We start from the raw sequence: 23,810 nt of genomic DNA on the forward strand, positions 1-23,810 counted from the left end.
GCTGGGGACGGAGCTCATAGCTGGCCCTGTCTGCGTGGTGCTGCGGACTGAGCTCACGGCTGGCCCTGTCTACGTGGTGCTGTGGACTGAGCTCACACCAGCCCGGTCTATGCAGCGCTGGGGACGGAGCTCATAGCTGGCCCTGTCTGCGTGGTGCTGCGGACTGAGCTCACACCAGCCCGGTCTGTGCAGTGCTGGGGACGGAGCTCACACCAGCCCGGTCTGTGCGGTGCTGTGGACGGAGCTCATGGCTGGCCCTGACCGTGCAGTGCTGCGGACTGACTTACACTGGCCCTGTCGGTGAGGTGCTGTGAGAGAGACAGAGAGCGAGGAGAGAAGGAGAAAAAGTGTGAAATCGGCCTTTAAAGGAGATGGCCATGCTGCAGCCCCTTATCCATTCTCCTCTCAGGATTTCGGGTACTTGTGCACACACCCCTGACATGTCTTTTAAGCTGCTGGATCTGGGACTTGAACTGCAGAGTCGGCCATCTGGAATCCAGCTGCCTTAACCATCATGCTGGTCCCGTCACTTGGCTCTTTTAACTGCAATCAAACCTGTTACAGGTCAGTGTATCTCTGCCCCAGCGAGCCCAGACCCGTGGCAGTGTCCTGCAGACAGACATCAGCTTTGCAGCCCTCAGAGCCACCTCGGGATCTCACCACTCCCTCCCTTCACACAACTCCCTTCACTAGGCCCTCTCCCTAGTGCCCTCTGGCCTGGCCCTGCCTAGAAAACTCCCACTCCCCCTTCACCTCTTGAACTCATCATTTTACCCACCACATTGGTCCTGGGGATGGCTGCACGCTGGCTGAGGGGTTTGAGATGGCCTGCCCCACCATGCAGGGTGTGCGTAAGAGCCTAGATGGAGGTCCTCTCCCTTCCCAGATGGAGACAGATCACATGCCCCAGCTGATGCCCACCTTCCTGCTGCTGAGATGCTGGCTTTGGGTTCAAACACTCCTCCTCTGTTCTTCTCGTGGTCCCCATAGACTGACTGTTCTTTGCCATAAGCTGACCAACCGCCTACCTCCCAGGGCTCAGTACTTTGAGTTTGAAAGGCAGGAAAGTTCTGGGCGAAAGGAGAAAGGATTGTCACCTTGGCTGTCCTCTCAGTGCCCGGCCCATGACAGGTATAAAACTAGCACTCAGGCTGGCCCATAGCCTAATGGCGAAGGGGCTGAATCCCACATGGCCCACCTCATTGAAATCCTGGTCGCAGTGGCTTGAAAAGCACACCAGGTGTGTGTGCATGTGTGCCCCAAACCCCGACAGGGTGGAGGAATGGAGGAGAAGGAACCGTGGTGTTGCCTTGTCCCATCGGGAGTGCTTTCTCCCCCTCGGTGAACATACACACCACCTGGTGAAAACAAGCAAACAAAATGAATTAGCATCGGACAAATGCCTGTGAGTGCGCATCAGGTGGCCGCGGGGCAGAAGGGTACATTCCCCACCGCAGTAACGGCTGTTTACGGGGACTCCCACGGTATCTGCAGCACTCCCTACCTAACAAAGGCAGAGAGAGTGGACAAGATGGACACGGTGAGACTGACAGATGCAAAGGTGTGTGCTACTAGCAATGTTCTCAAGCCAGCAGGTGGCGTGGTGGTTAGGTCGCTGAACTCCCATATGGCTGACTGTGGTTCAAGACCTGGTGGCTTGAAACTCATGCCTGGTATGAGTGTGTATGCTCACCCAAAATCTCTAGAAGTGATTGTGGTGTAGCCGTCCCCCCTGGGGGGGGTGATTTCTCACTTTCTCTCTCTCTGTCTCTCTCCAGTTAAGTGTACACACCTTGTGGCAAAAAACTATTATTATTATTATTATTTTAGTTAAATTAAAAAAACTAAGGGTCCTGATGCTGGTCCCCAAAAGTCTCCCCAAGCCAGCATCCACCCCTCAAACTGAACCTCATTCTCCTCTCTCAGGCTCACGGGAGCAAGGGCCGAGCTCCCCGAGCACTTCCACTCACATCTCTTTGGGGGCTGCAGGTGGGGCCGTTGACGACCCCCTTCCAGGCCCACTGCCTCTGCAACCACCTCACCTTCTTTGGAAGCACGTTCCTGGTGATGCCCAATGCCATCGACGTCCGCCAGACCACTGAGCTCTTTGCCACGTTTGAGGACAACCCTGTGGTGGTAACTGCTGTGGGCTGCCTCTGCGTGGCCTACGTGCTGGCGGTGATCTGGGCGAGGAGGAAGGATGCTCGAGATCAGGCTAAGGTGAGGTTGCCTGATCCCAGGCGTGGGAGGGGGGCGGCAGGGGTGTCCCTCTGCAGGAGCTCTGGGTGGGGGACTGGAAGTCTAGCTCTAGCCCAGGCTGGGGTTGTGTCAAACTGGCCCCTCAGCCTCTCCGTCTGCACAATTTGTTATCATCAAATTATCAGGGGGATTATGTTACTAACCGTTTAATGGAGATTTGCCACAAGCTAGGCATTACCCCCACTTAATGTTCACAGCAGCCCCATGACAAGGGTACCTGTGTTGGGGGTTCCCAAGACCACTCTCAGCTTCGATGATTTGCTAGAAGGACTCAGAACTCAGAAAAGCTGTTGAAGTCGTGGTCATGGTTTATCACAGCGAGAGGACGCAGGTGAAAATCAGCAAGGTTTCAAGGAGAGAGTAAACGCGAGCTCTGGCTGCCTCTCTGGGTGGAGGCGTGTGGACAGTGCTCGCTCCTCCCAACAATGCTGTGTGACAACAACACACACCAAGCGTTGCCAGCCAGGGGAGCTCACCCGGGCCCCAGGGACCAGCCACATAGGCTTGGAGTTCCTGTCTGTCTGGCCTTAGTTACTCAGTCTCCAGCCTCCGCCAGCAGAAGGCAAATGGAGACCACGCGGCCCAAGATCCCAGCAGAAACCACATTGTCAGCATAGGCTATCTGGTGTGGCCTGGGGCCCCAGGGTTAGAAAAACTCATTGCACAGAGTATTCCAAAGGCTTATAGGCAACCTCCCAGGGCTCGCCAACAGCCAGTCTATAACTCGAAATGAGCAGTTTGCACACCCTACGCTTGCTGAGTTCACGCTTTACCGTGTAGACCTTAACGGGCAAGATCAAAAGGGCAATGAGTTGGTCTAAAGCCATGCAGCAGGAGCCGGAATTTAAACCCAGGTCTGCCGGAGCATTAGACAGGTCTGAGGCTAGAAACAAGATAAAAAACAAACTGTGCAACAAATTGTTTGCAGAAACAAAATCTCGTTTTTTTCCACCATGTCTGACACAGCAGGCCTTTTGTAACTACAAATTCGTGAACGCCTGCAGAAACACGTGTTGTCATAGAGCTCTGAAACTCCCTTGTCACCCCCCACACCGACACCACTCGGGATGTTAACAGGGGCTAAAACAAGTTAATAATTTCAGCGTTTGCACTGCTGGCTTTGACTCACCCACAGAGTTCCACATCACTGCTCTAAGGGCTCGGCCGTAGGTGAGTGCCCGAGAAGCCGACTCTGAGATACAGTTCGTGTGTAGGGTATTTGCTGACAGTTCCTGGGGTCACCTCTGGGAGGGAGCTGGGTGAGCATAGCCCACTGACAGCCCAGCCAACCCTTCAGGGAGCTCTGGAACTGTCCCAGGCTGGGCTGAGATGCCAGGTCTTATCAGACCCAGACACCACACCAATTGGTCACTGGATGATGGCTGCCTCAAGAGGACACAGCCTCAGCAGAAGCGGATGGACCCTATTAGTGTCATACCCTGGACCCTATTAGTGTCACCCCATCAACAGGGACAAGCCCTCTACTGGATGGAGATCTGGGTGGCGATCTCAGAGTTCTCTGCAGCCTCCGACCAACTCTGGCTAATCCTTTTTATTTTATCTTTCTTGGTAAACCATCTTCGTATTTCACTCCTTTTGAATCACCTGAGACGCACTGTGGTTTCCAACGTTACAGAAATGATGTGCGAATCAGGCTGACGTGGCTCCCCAGATCGAACCTGGAAAATTCTCGGCCTCATACCAAGTCACTTCCCGTTGAGCTACGTGGGGTTATATTTAAGGAAGAATGGACTTTGTACTTTTGTATCTTACCAAGATTTTCTACTTGAAAACCTGCTTTTGTCAGGAATAGTTCTCATCTGATGGGATGAATAAATACAAGGGTATTTTTTAAAGTTCATGCAAAATGAAGTTAGTGTAAGAGTTTATTTTGTGCAGAGTAAATTTAAAACCATGCATAGTTTTTTCATAATATGCATTTTCCATAAAAACGTTTCCAGACTTCTTGCAGGAGACGTAATTTTGCCTTTGCCCTTCAATCTTCATGGCTGCCCAGCTCATTCTTGGCTGGTGTGCGAAGGGTGAGCCCGTGAGCAGGGCCCTCCTAACTCTGTCCTTCTGTCCAGGTGAAGGTCACAGTGCTGGAGGACAACGATCCCTTTGCCCAGTACCACTACCTGGTGACGGTCTACACCGGACACCGGCGAGGGGCAGCCACGTCCTCTAAGGTACCTGACCATGCGAGTCCCCCAGGTGACCTGCAAACCCACTCAGCAAACGGCTGATCTGCTGTGGTAATGACTGTAGCCACAGTGGATGTTACGTGTTGGGTTGTTTTTTTCCCTCTTAGTTTTTGAGTTTTAGAGGAATCTTTTTGTCAACCAAAACATCACCTTCAGCCTCATATTAAAAAAGATAAAGAAGGAATTGGTTAAGAGGGGGTGGGGCCTAGCCCACGTGCCTACTGGTCATCTCCCTTTTGGCTACCCAAGAATAACTCAGACACTTTGGCACCTGCAAGCAAGCCTGGTGGTGGGTGGAGCCAGGCAGTAAGCTTTTATCAGTGGCTAATTTGGAAAGGGGAATTTATAATACAGAAGGGTGAAAGGAAAGAAAGAAAATGTATCAAGCATCTGAAAATGATGAGCCTAGAATTACATTTTTAGGTAGACAGGTTAGCTGGTCTCTAGGCAGGGTGTCAGTCCTTGGGCCAGCTAGCCAGGGGTACTGGAAAAACTATTTCAGTCATTTATGGACTCTGAGATCCTCGAGTGTCTGTTTAGCTGCAGGGCAAGTGACAGGCTGTCTCTGTAGGTCTCAGCGTGCTTGGTTAGAATTCATCAAGAGTACAACGTCCCTTGTAGCAGCCTCCAGGGTTCCCTTGCTGAAAGTCAGGACTCCTCGGAACACAGTTTGACAACCACTGGCACTGTGTATACACAGTCCTGGAGAAAATGCCATTGTCTTCAGAAATAACATTGGGCTTCAGGACAGCAAGGTTTTTATTTCTCTTTAAATTTTTATTATTTTTTATCTTCTTCTTCTTTTTTTAATAGTGATCTTTGCTATAGCACATCTCCTTGCTAGAGACAGAAAGAAAATGAGAAACCACTCCAAAGGAGGATGACCACACTGCAATCCCTTCTCCTCCATTCTCTTCTCGGAATTTTGGGCACGCACGCACACAGTGCCCAGCCTGTTTCAAGTCTCCAGGTCTAGGACTTGAACTACAGTCAATGAGAGTTCAAGTGCTTCAATTACCATGCCACCTATTGGCTCCTATTTTTTATCTTTACTTATGTGTATTTATATATATTTTTTAATTAAAAAAAAGTTTACCTAGTGCTGTGTCTTTGATCCTAGACCAGCTGTCTAATCCAGAGCAAGTGTTGGGTGACTATTTGTTGAGTAACATAGGTGGCACATTCACCCATGTCGCAACACATCCGTCTCACCTCTGATCGACACTGACACGTCAGTCACCATAGGGGGCAGCACCCTCTGACCCACAGGCTTTCTCCCTGTGGAGAGCCATAGTCACACTTCAGCTTGGTGTCTTGCTTTGGGTTACCCTAGAACAGTGGTGCTCAGCTAGGGGTGACATTGCCCCCAGGGGGCAGTGGCAGTGTTGGAGGTATTTTGTTTGTCACGGCGTTGGGCAGGTGGTGCTCTTGGGATCTATGGGCAGAGACAGCCTATGATGCACAGCGTACCCCCTTCCCCACCCCCTCTGTCTCTCTCTGGTGAGCACACGTGCCCTGTAGTAAATTTTAAAATAATGATAAGTAAAATTAAATACATAATTCTTTTTAAAAATAAATATACTGGGAGTTTGAAGAGCTCAGCAGGGGGGTCAGCAGCTGATGTAGTGTTTCAGGTGCTAGATGCCCACATAGCCCACCGTGGTTCGAGTCCCAGACCTGGCAGCTTGCTTTCTCACTTACTCTCCCTCTTTCTTTCTCTCTCTCTCTGGTGAACGTACATGCCCTATAGCAAATTTTTAAAATAAATAAATAAAATTAAATAATTCTAAAAATCAAGGGTGAAAAAAAGCTTAGCAGGAAGCATTTTATGAGTATAACTTCTCTTGAAGACATGAATGCAGGTGGGACCAGCAGTTAGCGTAATGGCTATGTCACTGAACTCCCATGTAGTCGACGGCGGTTCGCGTCCCGAACCCGGTGGCTTAAAACTCACGCCAGGCGTGTGTGCGTGAGTGCCCAAGATCCCGAGAGGAGACTGGAGGAGAAGGGATTGTGGCATGGACATCCCCCCTGGGGGGTGATTTCTCGCTTTCTGTCTCTCTGTCTCTCTGTCTGTCTGGCGAGCGCACGCGCCCTATAGCAAAAACCTCTCCCCCCAAAAAAACGACATGAATGCAGGGAGCACCATCCCAAACCTGCACACAACTGGAAAAAGTAATGTGGGCAGGTCCAGGGTGGGAGAAGAGGAGAAGGCAAAGGCCACAAGTCACTGGTTTGCCTTTGTTTCTGGCCACTTTTGGTGGCAAGGCTGGAGGGGCTCAGTTCGCCAGTGGAGGTGGCCACTTCTGGTTTCTGGATTTCAGGTGACTGTCACTCTGTATGGCCTGGATGGAGAGAGCGAGCCCCACCACCTGTCAGACCCCGACACCCCAGTATTTGAGCGAGGAGGAGTGGATGTCTTCCTGCTCTCCACCCGGTTTCCCCTGGGGGAACTGCGAAGCCTCAGGCTGTGGCATGACAACTCAGGGGACCGGCCATCCTGGTGAGTCAGGGGTAGGCAAACCAGGAGGCCTACAGAGCATCAGCCCCAAGTACATCTGCTGCCTCCCCGGTCCTCTCAAGCCTCTGCAGGACACGGAGAATGGATCTCCATGTCACCGATAAGAAAACTGACGGTCCAAGGGGCCCACTGGTTCACGGTCTACACACGCCCAGTCACTGTCCAGGAGTTGCTGCCTGGGGTCTAGTGCCAGCCCCACTCTCAGCCCTTCTGCAACATCGACCTGTGACCTGCCCAAAGGGACACAAGTGTGAGGCAAAGTCCTCCCCATCCTCTGTAAAGCCCAGGCTAGTGACCCAGAGGGGTGGTGCCCATCAGACCAGCATTCACACTGCTGTCTAGCTCACCCGCAGGGTCCATTGGAGATACCTTGAGTACCGCAGTCACACACTGAGCAGGCTCAGCAACGGTGTCGGAGGTGCAGGGTGCTTATTAAGGGGCGGCTGGGTTGGCACTGGGAAAGAGGAAGGAGGCAGGAAGGGCAGCCGAATGACCCTTGGGGAGCTCTGAAACTGTCCTGAGTTTCATAGAAATAGTTTTGATCACATCAGCCACTGTGTCACTGGATGATTGACACCCAGGTGGGCTTGTGACCTTGACCTAGGTGGCCTTTCCCTCCCTGATGAGGATGTCCTCCTTGACATGAGAAAATGCATGTCAAGAGCATCTTAGCATAGTCCCCACTGGGCAGCACCTGCTCGGTGCTGGGGGCTGGGGGTGGCAGTGTGGGTGGCAGTATTGCTCCTGCCAGCTGCACGGTGACAGGGAGAACTGCTGCTGGATCTGACATGCCAGGACAGGCAAGGTGGTCCCATTTCTTCCCTCGACCTCAAAGACCTAAATCACATCAGATGACACCAGAGTCCTAAGCCCCAGACAGGCGGAAACCAGAGGGTCGTGTCCTGTGCTCCCACCTGCACCTGCCGTGCACACGCCATGGCTGCCTTGGTTGTACACACCGGCCCTGGGGTGGTGCTATGTGTAGGGTTAACCGTTTCCGATGCACCCCCTTGCAGCATATGTGTGAAAACAGGTTAGTTCTACACTAGCTGAACTCCCCACAGGAGATCAATTCTGATTAAGGTGCAAGAATAATGAAGAAAACAGTCCTCTTTCTGGAGCTCCTGTTCTTGGGGTCCAATTTTGCAGAAGTATTACCTTCACGGTGTCTGAGGGAGTCTCAGCCCCCTGCCTCCCTTCCCCAGGTACGTGGGCCGGGTGCTGGTCCACGACCTGGCAATGGATCGGAAGTGGTATTTCCTCTGCAACTCGTGGCTGTCCATCGACACTGGAGACTGTGTCCTCGACAAGGCATTTGCAGTGGCCACCGAGCAGGACAGGAGACAATTCAGGTACCTTGTTTTCTTTTTACCCAAATGCTCTCGATTTAGTGCTCTCAGCTCAAGGGCAGTTGCGTCACCACCCAGCTGCAGTCATGGGCCTGGGTGTCCTCAAGTGTGGCAGTAACGACTTGTGAGTCATTTACCAGCTGGGAGTGAGGGCCCCGGAGGGCTCCAAGGCAGAGTTGTCCACCAGGTGGTGAAGATGGTAGGGCCAGCCGGGCACAGCTGCTCATCAGAGCCACAGAGCCGTGTCCTTTGCACCGGTGAATAGACCAATTGGAATGGCGACTCAGTGTCTAGCCACGCCAGGCTCCTTTTTTGTGTAGTTTTACCTATGTGGGTCCTTTGGGTCACTCCCTTCCCTATGCCCTTACCTGTTGGGTACCCTCCTTCCATGCCAGTCTCCAAACAGAGGGAAGCAGAAACCAACATATACACATGCACACACACGTGCTCAACTCCATAGAACGTTGTTTATAGCTTTCAAAATGGCACGTGACACTAATTGTGGAGCTTTCTTTCTTTAATAGGAAAACATGAACGTCATTTTGGAGAACATGTTTGTGTCAAACTCTCTCTTTATTGGTGTCTTAATATGGGGGCGGGGACTTCAGAAAGTGTGGGAAACAGGATTAAAGTACAGCTTATTTTGCTGCAAAGAGTTTGAAATCCACACGTAGGTTTTTCATAGTATGCATTTTTCTACCGACTTTTTGAGGACCCCTTTTTATGATAAAGCTTAGGGACACACCCTTCTTTCTCTTCCTCCCTCTCACCCCTGGATTGCTCCAAAGAGACCTGCCTCTTCCTGCTCCATCTCCCTAAATGCCTGTCGCTCTCTCCCCACCTGCCCACAGCCACCTGTTCTTCATGAAGACCTCCGTGGGCTTCCAGGATGGACACCTGTGGTATTCCGTCTTCAGCCGCTCAGCCCGGAGCAGTTTCACCTGTGTCCAGAGGGTGTCCTGCTGCTTCTCCCTGCTCCTGTGCACCATGCTGACCAGCATTATGTTCTGGGGTGTCCCCAAGGACCCAGCTGAGCAAAAGATGGACTTGGGTAATTCCATTGTCACAGGGGTCAGGCTAGCGGCTGGTAGACATGAACCCTCCCAGCCCAGCAGTGCTACCGTGATTCCAAGTTCACCTTCAAGTTCAATGGTTTGCTAGGAGGACAGGCGGGACTCGGAAAGGCCATTGTACTCACAGTTTGGTGCCGTGAAAGGAAACAGACCAATGCTCCGTCAGGCCTTGGTATCCAGGGTTTTTACTGGAGCTCAGTCGTGTTGACAGGGGTGACTCCCCTTCACCTCCAGCTCCTCCAGAGGTCAAGCTGACACAGGTGGCCCAGGCCCCACTGTGAATCCCGTTGTTAGTATAGACCGTCCATATGAGGCTAATCCCACATGGCACAGCCACTCTGGATGGCGTGGAGGGGACTGGGCTCTGGAAAATCACCCTCCCTTTGATCCACCTCTGCCTTTGCCCAGGTAAGATCGAATTCACGTGGCAGGAAGTGATGATCGGACTGGAGAGCTCCATCCTCATGTTCCCCATCAACCTCCTCATCGTGCAGATCTTTCGAAACACCCGTCCCCGGGCCACCAAGGAGCAGAACACTGGGACAGGGAGCCAGGGGTCCCCCAATCTGACCCCCTCACCGCAGCCCACGGAGGATGGCCTTCTGACGCCTGAAGCAGTGACCAAGGCATGTCCTCAGCCTCGGCTAGTGTGTGTGTGTGTATGGGGGGGTGCCCTCACCTCAGCAGAAGTGGGGGTATAGACTGTGCTTGGGCCTGTGTTGTCTGACAGTATCAGTTGCCAAGATTCACAAGTAAATATAGACATGCATGCACTCAAGCACATGCATACATATACTTGCATGTCTATAGACACACATGCACATAGACATATTCACATACATATGTTCACTCACGAACATAGGTATTGATGTGCATGCACGCGTATACACATGTGCACAGGCACGTATCTGCATGTCTACTCATACATGCACATACATATGCACATGAACACATGTGTGTATAAAGACACATGCAGATAGGTACATATGCATGTGTACACAGAAACATAGTCATATACATGTGCACTCAAACACTTTAAAAATTTTTTTTGCCATAGGACACGTGCACTCAGGAGAGAGAAGAGAAGTGAGAAATCACTCCCAGGGAGATGGCCACGCTACAGTCCCTTCTCCATTCTCCATTCTCCTCTTGGGACTTTGAGCACACATGCCCAGCGTATTTTTCAAGCAGCAGAAGTGGGGGTATAGACTGTGCTTGGGCCTGTGTTGTCTGACAGTATCAGTTGCCAAGATTCACAAGTAAATATAGACATGCATGCACTCAAGCACATGCATACATATACTTGCATGTCTATAGACACACATGCACATAGACATATTCACATACATATGTTCACTCACGAACATAGGTATTGATGTGCATGCACGCGTATACACATGTGCACAGGCACGTATCTGCATGTCTACTCATACATGCACATACATATGCACATGAACACATGTGTGTGTATAAAGACACATGCAGATAGGTACATATGCATGTGTACACAGAAACATAGTCATATACATGTGCACTCAAACACTTTAAAAATTTTTTTTGCCATAGGACACGTGCACTCAGGAGAGAGAAGAGAAGTGAGAAATCACTCCCAGGGAGATGGCCACGCTACAGTCCCTTCTCCATTCTCCATTCTCCTCTTGGGACTTTGAGCACACATGCCCAGCGTATTTTTCAAGCCACTGGGTCCAGGACTGGAATTACAGTCAGCCATGTTGGACCCAGAGCCCATTTCTGGCCCCCTACGCATATTTTTAAAGCACCTACCACGTACAAAATGTACCCTCATATACACTCTCAGGCTGGAAGCCCCTAGACCAGACGCCTTCCTCTGCCTTCATACACTCGATAAGCTTTCTTGGAGCACCCGCTGCTCCACGCTTTGAGGAATACGGCCTGGAATGGGTCAGTTCAAACCCTAGGAGAATTTTGGAGATGGCAGAATAAAAGCCAGAGAGGTGGGGGTTGCTATCATGTCTCAGCGGGCAGAGCTGGGGTTCTGCACAGCTCGCCAGAGCCAGGGCACGTGGTCATGTGTCCTGTGCTGTGCCCCTCACCTGTGGCTCCCATCCCTCTCCTCACCTGGGTCGCTTGCAGGACACGCAGAGACTGGTCAGCTCTCTGTTTAAAGCCCTGAAGGTGCCACTCCCTCCCTCGGGCTGGGACTCGCTCGGTGCAGTGGACATCGACAATCTCCTGGCCTTGGTGGAAGACGTCATTTGCCCAGAGAACAAGGCAGACCCAGTGCTCTGGGAGAAAGTGAGAAGAGAGGACCCTCTGCCACTCACTCTTGTGTCTGTGCGAGAGAAACGTAAGTCCTGGACGTTTCCATGCCAAGAGACGTGGCACTTTAGAGCCAGGTAGGGACATGAGAAAGGGCATGTTGATATCACTAGGGGACAAGAAGACATGCTGGGGTCTCCCTCATCAGCTTTTGCTTGAACCACCTGCTGTCACCCTCCCTTCTGTACACAGGTACCATGCTGTCCTCACAATGCCAAGCTGCCTTCCCACTAAGGGCCTTTACATATGCTGCTCCTTTAGTCTAGAATGTTCCTTTTCTCTTTGGCCAATTTCTACTCAAACTGTAGTCTGTCTTAAGCCTCTCTTCTTCAGGAGAGTGATCCAAACCTCCCACACTACAACAGGGCTTCCAGACACATGAGCTTTTGCCCCTAAGCTTCTCCTTGCGTTCAACCTGTTTGTGGCCAAATAATAACTGTGCAAGGGTTGACCGTCTTCCTCGTCCTTCCTGAAATGTGAGCTCCCTGAGGTGGAGCCACCACCCCTCTTGTCTCCACTCAGAACCGTCTCTGGGCACCGGCTCTGCTGTCGACCACCCACGTGTGTGACCTCGGCTGCCTCAGTTCTCCAGCCATGTTGACCATGGGGGTGCCCAGCACCTTAACCACCATGCCACCTGCCAGCCCCAATACCGCTCTTAACGCTTGCTAATCTCTGTTCGGCAGAGATAGCAAGTCTCAAATTCAGTCTTTCACAACAATATTCGGATAAAGTTTAGTAACATAGTTTCATTTTAATTAAGTATGGGGACTGTGGCTGGCCCTTTCCACTGAAGGGTGCTCTCACTTTCCCTCTCTCTCACTTTCTCTCTCTCCCTGTCTCTCTCTCCATGTCTCTCTCATGAGTGTAAACACTCTATAGTAAATTTTTAAAAAATGTTTTTAAAGAGAGAAATTTTTAGGGGCCAGCAGATGGTGTAGCCTTTGTGACCCTGGTCTCCCACATGGCTGACCGTGGTTTGAGTCCTGGACCCAGTGACTTGAAACTCATGCCAGGCACATGTGCATGCATGCCTAAGATCTCAGGAGGAGAAAGGAGAAGGGATTGCGGCGTGGCCATCTCCCTGGGAGGTGATTTCTCACTTTCCCTTTCACTGTCTTCTCTCTCTCTCTCTCTCTCTTTGTCCCTGGACAAGCACATGCATCCTATTTATTTATTTTTATTTTATTTACATTCAAGTCTTTGCAGATGAGATAATGCTATGTCTAGGATCTGCTTTAAATTAGTCTGGCGGTGGAGCTGGGAAGTTGGAAGGCAAAGATGAGACAAGATTGGCCAAATGTTGGGTGATCGCTATGCCGGATAACAGATAGGGTATTCTCTTGTCTCTCTGTAAGGACATTCTGAAGACATCCCTAATAAAAACCTAGAAAGGAAACCTTCAAATTCCTACTGGCTGTGTAACCCTCACCCTATCTCTGAATCTCAGCAAGGGTTCGATCCCCGAAAGCTGCTGGTTTTTTTTTTTTTTGGAGAGATTTTCACTGTAGGGCGCGTGCGCTCGCCAGACAGACAGAGAGAGACATAGAGACAGAAAGCGAGAAATCACCCCCCAGGGGGGATGGTCACGCCGCAATCCCTTCTCCTCCATTCTCCTCTCGGGATCTTGGGCACGCACGCACACGCACCCGGCGTGAGTTTTAAGCCACCGGGTCCGGGACACGAACCGCGGTCGACTACGTGGGAGTCCAGCGACATAGCCATTACGCTAACTGCTGGTTCCCAAAAGCTGCTGTTTTTGTAGCTGGTCTGCTCTCCACTTCACACCAGCTGATCTCTTAACCGCCCCCCACCTTCCTAGAGAAAGTGCAGCACTCCAAGCCCACAGTGGCCCGGAGAGGCCTTTGGAAGGACAGCACCTACGGGCAGTGTCTCTACCTCCAGCTGGAGCGCGTGGAGCAAGAGCTGCAGCTGGTGGGGCCCCATGGCTTCCCAAGGAGCCACAGTCACGCCCAGGCCCTCAGGAGGCTGCAGACGCTGAAGAGCTGCCTGAAAGCACAGCCAGGCGCCACCACCCTGGTCTGCACCAGGTAACCACTTCCTGGGTGGGAAGGACAGGCACTGACACCCCAGCCAGGGTCCGTGGGATGAAGGCATCTGGAACAAGCTGGGAAAGGTGTCCCCACAGACTCCCCACCCCACCCCCAGCGGAAGTGACCCTAGATGCCTGCGGCCATCCAGGGAGAGACACTGAGCCCTTTGTACGGCACTGTACTGTCGGTAACCGTGTTAGTGGGACTGTTTCCCAGCTGTGTGCCCTCAGACTGGTCCCTCAACCTCTCTGAGTCTTGGTTTCCTCAGCTGTAAAATGGAAGTGATAATGCCGTCTCCTGACTGAAACTTAAAAGGAATACAGTCATATGTCACTTAAGGAGCGGTTGTGTTCTGAAAAAGGTGCCATTAGGCGATTTCACAGCTGTGCAAGCGTGGCAGACCGGACTTCCGCCCAGCAGGTGGCGTCCGCCGCGGAACCTCTGCCGCACGGCCGCGTATACACGGTTTGCCATCGACCCAGAGGTCATTGTGCACCTGGGACTGTGTGTTTTCAGAGGTATCCAGGGACATTTGAGTACAGGCAGGTGTTTAGATGACGGTAGGAATTACTATGAACCCTGTTAGGTGTGGCAACAGCATAGTAATTCAGTAAGGAACTTTGAAATGCATTCTGGAGTAATTTGGGGTGATTTTGCATTATACCTGGAATTTCTTTTTAAATACTCCACCCCCCAGAAAGAGAGTGGGGACAGTGGCGTAACTATGACAACGAGGGTTGTTGAGACCTGCTGGTGAGCGCCTGGGGGTTTGTTGTACTTGCTACATTTTTTTATGATGAGAAATGTTTATAATAAAAATTTTTTAGTGCTCAAGTGGTTAATGGAACCAGATCCCACACGGTCAACCGTGGTATGAATCCTGGCCCCAGTGGCCTGAAAACATGCTGGGAACATGTGCCCCCATCCCCACAGGATGGACAGAGAAGTGGAGGGAAAGGGATGGCGGTGGGACCGTGCCCCTCTGCGAGATGCTTTCTCCCTCTCCCTCCCCGCCCCATCTCTGCCCACCATGTGCACCCTGGGGCAATTAAAAAACATTTTTTTTTTTTGAAAACCTGTGTAGTGCCTGCCTTCCAGGCTTACCATGAGGAATACCGAGGAAATGTTAGCAGTGAGCCCTGAATAGATGAGGCCTTGTGCTTGATAGACAAGTACAAGAACAGCCCTTTGAGGTAGGTGGGGCAGCAGAGAGGAAAACTGAGGGTCCGAGAGGCCCAGGAGCTGGGCCAAGGTCACGCAGCTGATGGGGATGAGACGCGGTGTGATTTCCACTTGAGTTCGCTGGTGCCATGCTCACTGTCAACCCACCCTCCTTTGCAGCCTCCCGCGGGCGAGCAAGCCCCCTGGCGGCCTGCCCTGGTGGTGCGTCCTGGTGGGCTGGCTCCTGGTGGGGGCCACCAGCGGCGTGGCGGCCTTCTTCACCATGCTCTACGGCCTGCGCTACGGGCGGGCCAGCTCCCTCAGGTGGCTCATCTCCATGGCCGTGTCCTTCCTGGAGAGCGTGTTCATCACCCAGCCCCTGAAGGTCAGGACCCCGCCCTGAGGCTACTCTCCTCCCCTCCACCGGCCCTTCCCCAAGGACTCAGCCCTCCCTTCCTGCATTCAGCCAGCAAAGGAGCGGCCTCTGTGCAGGCCAGAAGGACTAGGATGATAATTCCGTATGCCCAAATTCTTGGACCCTCGCTCTAGATCTGGCCTGGAACCATTCTCCACCCTTAGGAGGCTCTTCTGGAGAGAAACCCTGGACCGGCAGATGGTGTCATTAGTCATGTCGCCGGACTATGTGGTTGATCGTGGTTTAAGTCCCAGATCTGGTGACTTAAACTCACACCGGGCGCATATGCGTGTGTGCTCAAGATCCTGAGAGGAGAATGGAGGAGAAGGGATTGCAGCGTGGCCATCCCCCCTGGGGAGTGATTTCTTGCTCTCTGGCTCTGCCTCTCCAGCGAGTATAGCCAAAATTTCTCTTAAAAAACAAAACCAGAAATCAAGGTCACAGACATCTTGCCCCTGACCACGTATGTCAGTGTGAAGAGGACCTGCTTTCTCAATTCTAAGATTTTTTTTTTAAACTGCAATCAGGAAATACGTTCTCAATTCTAAGATTTTTTTTTTAAACTGCAGTCATGAAATACAAATTTTATTATTTTTAATATATTTTTAAGTTCAAGAAAAGCAGTTTTAGCTTTAATAAAATAAAAAAAGTTAAGAAAAATTTGCTATGCTTTTGATAGTGAGATAGGACAGCAACTTAAAGGATTGTTCTCTTGGGAAAACCACCCGCCCAGCACAGCCCAGCACGTGCATGCATCAGCTAGAAGTTGTGCTCTGAGATGTCCAATCACGCGGCACCTTAGAGTCAGAGGACCACGCAGCCCTGGCCTGGGGCTGGGGTGGGGGAGGCGCCAAGAGAAGGCCATCCCTGGGAGTCGGGCTTTCCTTCCTGCCCTGGGGTGTGGGAAAGCTGCAGAGGGCAAGGGGCACTGAGGAGGATCTTTACACCCTTGTGCCATGGCCAAGCCCGCCACACCCATCCTGCCTTGGGTCTTCCATCCCTCCTGGACGCCTTTATGGTGAGACCCACAGACCTGACACCTTCCTCTGCCCCAGACCAGCCCGGAGGATCTGAAGAACAGGGTGTCCCAAGGCTTTCTGCTCCCCAGCAAACCACAGCCTCCCGCCACGGTGTGCTTGTGCTTAGCCCGTGCCCACTAGTGTGACAGTGTGCTACCTGCTTCAGGAAGAAGGGGAGGGGAGCCCAGGGGAGCAGAAATTCTTCAGACCAAGACGGGAGAGAGCTGGTAACAGGAGTGAGCAAGGGAGAAGGCTCCGGCCTTCAAGGACCCCCAGTCTCTCTCCACCAGGTCGGGAGCTTTGGTCCCCATTCCCCCTCACCACCTCCCCTCTCTACACTGTGGCCCCTGTCCCCAACCGCTCTCAGAGCAGGTGCACAGTTACCAGCCTGGGCTGGGCGTTCCCCTGGGTGTCTTCCAGGTTCTGGGCTTTGCTGCTTTCTTCGCACTGGTCTTGAAGAAAGGGGAAGATGAAGAGGAGACTGTGTCCCCCATGCTGGGCAGTCTGACCAGCCCAGGTAATGATGCTTCTGTGTGGGCAGAGGCCTGGCCAGCTGGTCCTCCTGGGCCACGGGAGCCCTGCAGAGTCTCAACTAGAGGATGGGAGGTCCTGAGCCTCAAGCCAGCTTCTCAGACCCTTGCTCCCATCAGATGTCCACCCGTTTGTCCATTGTCCACATACCAGCCAGAAAAAGTGACTCCATCTGGATAGCAGATGGTGTAACAGTTACATTGCTGGACACCCATGTAGTCAGCTGCGGTTCAAGTCCTGGACCCGGTGGTTTAAATTCACACAGGGCCCGTGTGCATGTATGTCCAAGATCCCGAGAGGAGAATGGAGGAGAAGGGATCGTGGCATGGCTATCCCCTCTGGGGGGTGATTTCTCGCTTTCTGTATTTCTGTCTCTCCAGCGAGTAGACGCACCCTATAGCAAAAATCTCTCAAAAAAAAAAAAAAATAGTGCCCCGTCACGGTCCCCTAGGTAGCCTTGCTCCTTCCCTGGCGACACTCGGGGACCTGCTCACAGCCCTGGCCGTCCTTCTCTGAGGATGCCAAACAGCAGCTTCCTCCTCTGAGACTCAGAATGCAAACCAAAACCAACAGCAAAAAGAATCAGCTTGCCAGTGCACTGAGAAAGGTGCCCACAGGGCTGGCTCTGTGGCCCAGTGGTTAAGGCAGCCAGGCCCGACATGGCTGAGCGTGCAGTTTGAGCCCCCTCCCTGCAGCCTGAGAAACACGCCAGGCACGTGTGTGTGTCCCCAGCATCTCACAAAGAGGGGGAGAAGGAAGAGAAGGGATCATGGTGCGACCATTCCCTGTGCGTGGTGCCTTTTCCTCCTGTCTCCATGTTCTCTCTGTCTGTCTCTGACAAGCACATATACCCTCTAACCAAAAAAAAAAAAAAAAAGTGACTATAAATTAGAGTTCTTGGAAAATGTTCATAAAATGTAGCCACTAGGCCAAGTCTAGCCCACCGCCGTGCTCACCCACAAAGGTCTATTGGAGCACAGCCTTACCGACCCCTGTTCAGGATGCCAGTGGCCAGTTCCCTTCCTCTGAGTTCTCATCCCCTGAGCAAAACGCCCAGCTGTGCCTGGGTAGGAGAACTGCGAAACCAAACAAGCAAACAAGACACAATCAATCGACACTCATAATTGAGTCTTGACTCTCAGGAGCAGACAAAAACCCACGCACATACCCCATTGTGCAGGGTGGTCACCTCCTCATGGCCCTGTGCCCTTCCATTCTAAGATAGGGCGTTGGCTTTGCAGATCCAAAACGTCCACTAAAATCTTCTTCCAAGAAAAAAGAGTAGTTTTTCTCCAAGATGCCAGTCTCTGGGCCCATTAAATATGCCTTCGGTCGTTTCTGTGGTGACTGTTCAAGAAGGACTGGCCATCTGCCAGGCAGTGTGGTGGTTTGGGGACATCATCTACACATTCTTCACCGTCACTTAATACAGCTGTCATCTGTAGGGCTCTATAGCCATCACCACAGTTCAGATTTACAATAGCTTCATCACCCCAAAGGCTCCCTCTTGCCCATCTGAATCAACCCCAGCAACACTGGCTGGACAGGGCGTTCGCTGCCCTCGGGATGAGCAGGCCCCGGCAGGAGAGGCCGTCACGCAGGTAAAGGCACAGTGGATGTGTCAGTGTGCTGCGATGAGAACTGGGTTTGGGGAAGAACGAGGGTGCAGGTCTCCCAGGTGATAAAATAGTCCCACAGCTTGATTGTGGTGATGGTGTCGAATTTATAAAAACCTTGAGCTGTAGGCACCCAGCGGGTGAGTTTTATGAAAATGATGGCTCAGTGCAATGGTTTGAAAAAGAAGACACTTGGGGCCAGCCAGTGGTGTGGTGGCGAATGTGGCTGGATCCCATGGGCTGACTCCACAATTGAGTCTGGCACCTGGAGACTTGGAAAACACTCCAGGGGTGTGTGTGTGCGTGCACGCCCCAAGTCCCGAGAGGAGAACGAGAAGGGATTGTGGAATGGCGGCCATCGCCCCAGGGCGGCGATGCCATCTCCTGTTCCCTCCCTCTCTCCCCTCCCCAGCCTCTCCTCTCTCAGGTGAGTGCACATGTCCTGTAACAAATTTTAAACTTTTTTTAAAAGAGGAAAAAAAGACACTTGGAGGTAGAAGTGACAGGACTTGGACATATTTGTCACCCTTACCCTCGTCTCTCATACTTTCGGAGGTGCCAGGACCATCGAGAAGTCAGTAAGGCTTCAGGGAGGGAAAGTGCTTATGCTTCGGGGGTGGGAGGATCTTCCAGATGAAGAAGGGACAGGACTTGGGCCCTGGAATATCCGAGTGGAGGCGCGGAGGAGACAGTTGGAGGTGGCGCTCAGGGAGAGGCCTGATGGCCCGTTGTGCCTGGTGAGAAAGGGACCACGGCTGCAGGCCTGGTCCCCTACCTGCTCGAGTGACTGCCCACTGCCCTTACTCCCACAGAGCCCCGTGCCTTTCTCCGAACACGAAGGAACAGCAACCAGGACACCTACCGGCCGCCCCTTCCCACCGCGGTAGAGAAGATGAAAGCCGCCCGCCTCAGGGGACAGAAGGCATTCGCCCTAATCCGAGAGATCTTGGGTAGGCAGCCCTCGGAGACCCTCCTGCTCACTGGTCTGGGCGCAGGCTTGAACACACACTTCCCGGAAGTCCGCTAAGTCCTGTGCTGCTTCTGGGCCTCAGTCTCCCCACCTGTCAACTCGCCCCAGCTTCTCCCTACCCTTAAATCCTCCGGTGGTCTTCACAGCCATAAGGACAAAGTCCTAACTCCCTCCTGTGGCTCAGTCCCCTCCTGGGCTCCTGTGCCCGGAGCTCTGATCATGCTGGGTTCTGTGGCTCCCGAAATCCCCACACCTGGCCCGACGCCAGGCCGTGGCCCAGCCATCCTGCTCAACGGTGCGGACCACACCTTTCCTCTGGCTGATTCCTCTGCTCCTTAGCCAAGATGTCTGGGCCCAGGAGCTCTCAGCCCTCGGCATGTGTGATAGCCCAGGTCTCTGGAAGCAGATTCGGGGCAGGTAGTTGATCTGAGAAGCCGTCCCAGGAATAGAGGAAGGGTGGGAAGTGCAGTGGGGAGGAAAGGAAGGGAGCCAGAGACGTGTGACAGGCAGGCTCCATGGGACAGCTGGGGACAGTCCCCCCGGGGGCCGTGGAGAGAGCATGCAGTGTACACCCCATGTCCTACTCCTTAGCTTCGGGGCCCTTCACGTCCTTGGGGGAGGGCCTCAGGATGCAGGTTCCTCGGCCCCAGGCTCGGAGACCCCCGTTCGCCAGGAATCCCACGCTCCGCACAGTCGTGACGTCAGACCTTCTAACCGACGACGTCCTCGCTCCTAACGGGCCCTTATGTCTCCCTCACTGCCTGCCACAGGCAGGCGGGCCCTGAGGGCAGGTGCACGTCTGTCTGTTCCCTCCTTCCTCCTCAGCAGGGCGGCTGGCCAGACACCCCGGTTCTGTAAAATGGGGTTTCAGAAACACTCATAAGCACAGAGGCTGGGGGACACTGTTTACAGTGCCTTGTAAAATCGATCCCCCTCACACCCTGCATCATAGAACTATATCGATCCCTCCTCACACCCTCTCCCAGGCATAGCACATGGTGTGGGGGTGAAGGCAGCTGCATCCCACAGAGCCAACTGTGAAGTTCGAGCCTCAAACTCCATGGCTTGAAAAACATGCCAGGCTCATGTGCCTGTGTGCTCCAAATCTCAAGAGGACAACAGAGGGGAAGGGATTGTGGTGGGGCTGGCCATCCCCCACAAGGGATGCTTTCTCACTTTCCTTCACTCTCTCTCCATCTCTGTCTCTAGTGAGCTCATGCATCCTATACCAACAAAAAAAAAAAAAAAAGAAAAAAAAGGAAAAATCCCCTCCATGGCTTACTCACCCCATCCCATTTCACAGACGAGGCAAGTAAGCCATGGAGGGGTTGAGTCACTTGCACAGGGCACAAAGATTGAAAGCGGCAGAGCTGGGATTTGAACCAGAGGAGTGAGAGACTGGTCTACAAGACCTCAGCAGTGCTGAGGCCATGCGCCATCCCATCCCTGCCCTGGACCCGAGGCCACGGGAGCAAGGGACCCTGCCTGACCAGGGCTGTACTTCCCCTCCCAGCCTACCTGGGCTTCCTGTGGATGCTGCTGCTGGTGGCCTATGGCCAGAGAGACCCCCACGCCTACCACTTCCACAGGCACCTCGAGCACAGCTTCACCCAAGGCTTGTCAGCAGTGCTGGGCTTTCGAGAGTTCTTCGAATGGGCCAACACCACCCTCGTGAGCAACCTCTACGGCCAACCCCCAGGTACAGTCCCCGCTGCAGGACACCCCTTGTGTGTACTTTTCTAGGAACAGGCGAGAATCCCCAGCACCATCGGCCTCCTAAGGGAGCCTGTAAGACCAATGCTTTGACAGAAAACCCCTCGGAGGGCTGTGCGTGGCCCTCCCCTCCCTGATGCAGCATGGAGAACTTCCTAAACTGGGTTACCCAAGCACAGACCAGCGAGGCTCACAGCATGTCCCAGGCAGATGGAACCACATGAGAAAGGCTGAGTGTGACCACCGGGGCACGTCCTTGGGACCTCGAAGCATTGATTGTGGCCACAGCATGGGATATGGAGTCAGGGCTTGTGAGAAGCAGAGCAGGAGAGATCCCGGGCCACATTATGAAGGATCTCAGAAGTCCTTCTTCATCCTCAAGGAAGTGAGGCATCATCGAGGGTTTCTACATGGGGAGTGACTTGAATCTGTGGTGCAGGGAGCACATGGAACAGAGCAGAGGCTGGGCAAGGAGGGCTGCTGGGGAGACATGACGGAGGCTGAGGCAGAGACGAGGGAGGTGGGGATGGAGAGGAGAGGATGGGTGCATAAAACATGGAAGAGCCAGAATTGCGGGGAGGTGGGGACCAGGTGCGAGAGCTGGGGGGAAGGGCCCTGACGGTGTCCAGGGCGAGCTGCCTGGTGGAGGGGTGCTCTTGCTCAGTTAAGTTATGCAAAAAGCTGAGCAGGTCCAAGGTGGAGAGGTGTGAGGTTGTCGGGGTGGACACGGTGCCTTGGTCTGTTTGCTGATGCTGTGAAAAAATACCACAGACTGGGCAATTGGTAGAAGAATTTGGTTCTGGAGGCTGGGAAGGCCAAGAGCACGGTGCCAGCATCTGGCGAGGCTCACCCACAGTAGGAGGTCGGAGGGCAAATGGGCACATGCAAGATGGAAAGGAAATCGGGCCAGTTCTCATTTTTTTCCCTTTTTTTTTTCTTAAGCTGCTTTCTTTCATGACTAAGACAGACAGAAAGAAACAGTGCCCCGACAGGGTCCTGATGCTGGAATCCACCTCCAGTCCCAGCCGACTCCAGATCATGGGTGTGCACACACCTGGCATGTTCAGGGAGTGCTCCAAACATGTGCCTGGAACCCTTCCGTATGGGTCAGCTCATCACCCTCCACTCAAACTCCTCCTCTTGACAGGAACCCCCTCCCACGATAATGGTATTCAATCACTATAAGGGCAGGGCCCTGTAACCTACTCACTTCTTAAAGGGCCTGAGTCAGCAGGTGGCATGGTGGTGAAGGTGCTGGATCCCACATGGGCAGCTCTGGGAATGTGCTCATGTGATGTTGATCACTAGATTCACCCTGCTGGTTTTTCACCTTCAGGCTTTGTCACTGATGGGAACTCCAAGCTGGTGGGCAGTGCCCAGATCCGCCAAGTGAGGGTCCGGGAAAGCTCCTGTCCTCTTGCCCAGCAGCTGCAGGCTTCTTTCACTGGATGCCATGCGCCATATTCCCTGGATGCCGAAGATCTGGAAGACTATGGGGAAGGCTGGAATGCCTCCGCCCTCAATAACAGCAATGGCTTTCCCTCGGCTTGGCAGTACCAGAGCCAGAGCCAACGTCAAGGGTATCCCATTTGGGGAAAACTCACTGTGTACCGGGGAGGAGGCTACGTGGTCCCCTTAGGGACTGATCACCAGAATGCATCGAGGTAAGGGCTGACCTGAGTCACCTGCAGCTGGGCAGAGCCCGTTTCTAGAGTCCATGTCTGGTTGGAGGATGTAGTTTTTGTAATGGACTGAGTCAAGTTCATTCAATTCATTGTGGGAAGGCCGGGGGGTGGGACTCAGTCATCCAGGTCTCCTGGAACTGGGCAGTTTTAAAGTTGAACAAAAGTCCCTCTCCAGCACTGTCAGCCTGGTGGTCTGAGCCTGCTATCTTCTGGTAGCACCAGCTTGGAGTTGGAGTTCTCAATACCACACAAAGCAGTCCATCCACTTTCAGGACAAGTGGAACATGGTTAGGGCTCTGTCAAAAACTGCAAGGCCTAGGGAACCAGCAGTTAGCGTAATGGCTATGTCGCTGGACTCCCACGTAGTCGACCGCGGTTCGCGTCCTGACCTGGTGGCTTAAAGCTCACACCGGGCACATGTGTGTGTGTGCCCAAGATTGCGAGAGGAGAATGGAGGAGAAGGGATTGCAGCGTGACCATCCCCCCTGGGGGGTGATTTCTTGCTTTCTGTCTCTCTCTGACTGTCTGGCGAGCACACGCGCCCTATGGCAAAAATCTCTCAAAAACAAAAAACAAAAAACAAAAAACTGCAAGGCCTGAGCTCTTACCCCACTGGTAAGCCAACAAACTAGCCCGTTTCTGTTTCACGGGTGTTGGCAGAAGACACCAGACTCCTGGGTCAGAGACAAAACATTTTATTACTCAGCAAAAGCAGTAGCAGAACATCATGTTGGTCTGAGTCAGCTCCCTGTAAAGGGCCTCGACAGATGCTGACATAGTACTCAACATTGAACTTCAGGCAGTCGCTGGCTTTATAGCAGCAGAAACAAACCTGCTCTTTGTTCAAAGGAAGATACCACCTCATCCCTTGAAGCTGCTTACCACAAATACAGCCCTGGGAAATGACCAGGGGAAGCACACCCAGGGCCTGGCATTCCT

The 23,810-nt window shown here is 52.9% G+C and overlaps 1 protein-coding gene across 2 annotated transcripts in view; it reads left to right on the top strand.

Moving 5' to 3' along the window:
* Positions 1–23,810, top strand: part of LOC102485030 (polycystin-1-like protein 2) — a 98,763-nt gene that overhangs the window by 55,878 nt on the left and 19,075 nt on the right. Inside the window, exons 25-37 of one of the 2 annotated variants that reach the window (XM_006152588.3) lie at positions 1,990–2,220; positions 4,347–4,448; positions 6,788–6,966; positions 8,190–8,336; positions 9,185–9,384; positions 9,815–10,032; positions 11,522–11,735; positions 13,530–13,758; positions 15,103–15,307; positions 16,777–16,873; positions 19,316–19,453; positions 20,987–21,172; positions 22,523–22,850. In XM_006152588.3, coding sequence (XP_006152650.1) covers positions 1,990–2,220; positions 4,347–4,448; positions 6,788–6,966; positions 8,190–8,336; positions 9,185–9,384; positions 9,815–10,032; positions 11,522–11,735; positions 13,530–13,758; positions 15,103–15,307; positions 16,777–16,873; positions 19,316–19,453; positions 20,987–21,172; positions 22,523–22,850 — 2,474 coding nt within the window. The remainder of the gene's footprint in view (positions 1–1,989; positions 2,221–4,346; positions 4,449–6,787; positions 6,967–8,189; positions 8,337–9,184; positions 9,385–9,814; positions 10,033–11,521; positions 11,736–13,529; positions 13,759–15,102; positions 15,308–16,776; positions 16,874–19,315; positions 19,454–20,986; positions 21,173–22,522; positions 22,851–23,810) is intronic. The other variant, XM_006152589.3, reaches the window with a different exon arrangement.

This window comes from Tupaia chinensis, unplaced genomic scaffold, assembly GCF_000334495.1.
Source record: "Tupaia chinensis unplaced genomic scaffold, TupChi_1.0 Scaffold000355_1, whole genome shotgun sequence".
Taxonomy (NCBI): Eukaryota; Metazoa; Chordata; class Mammalia; order Scandentia; family Tupaiidae; genus Tupaia; species Tupaia belangeri.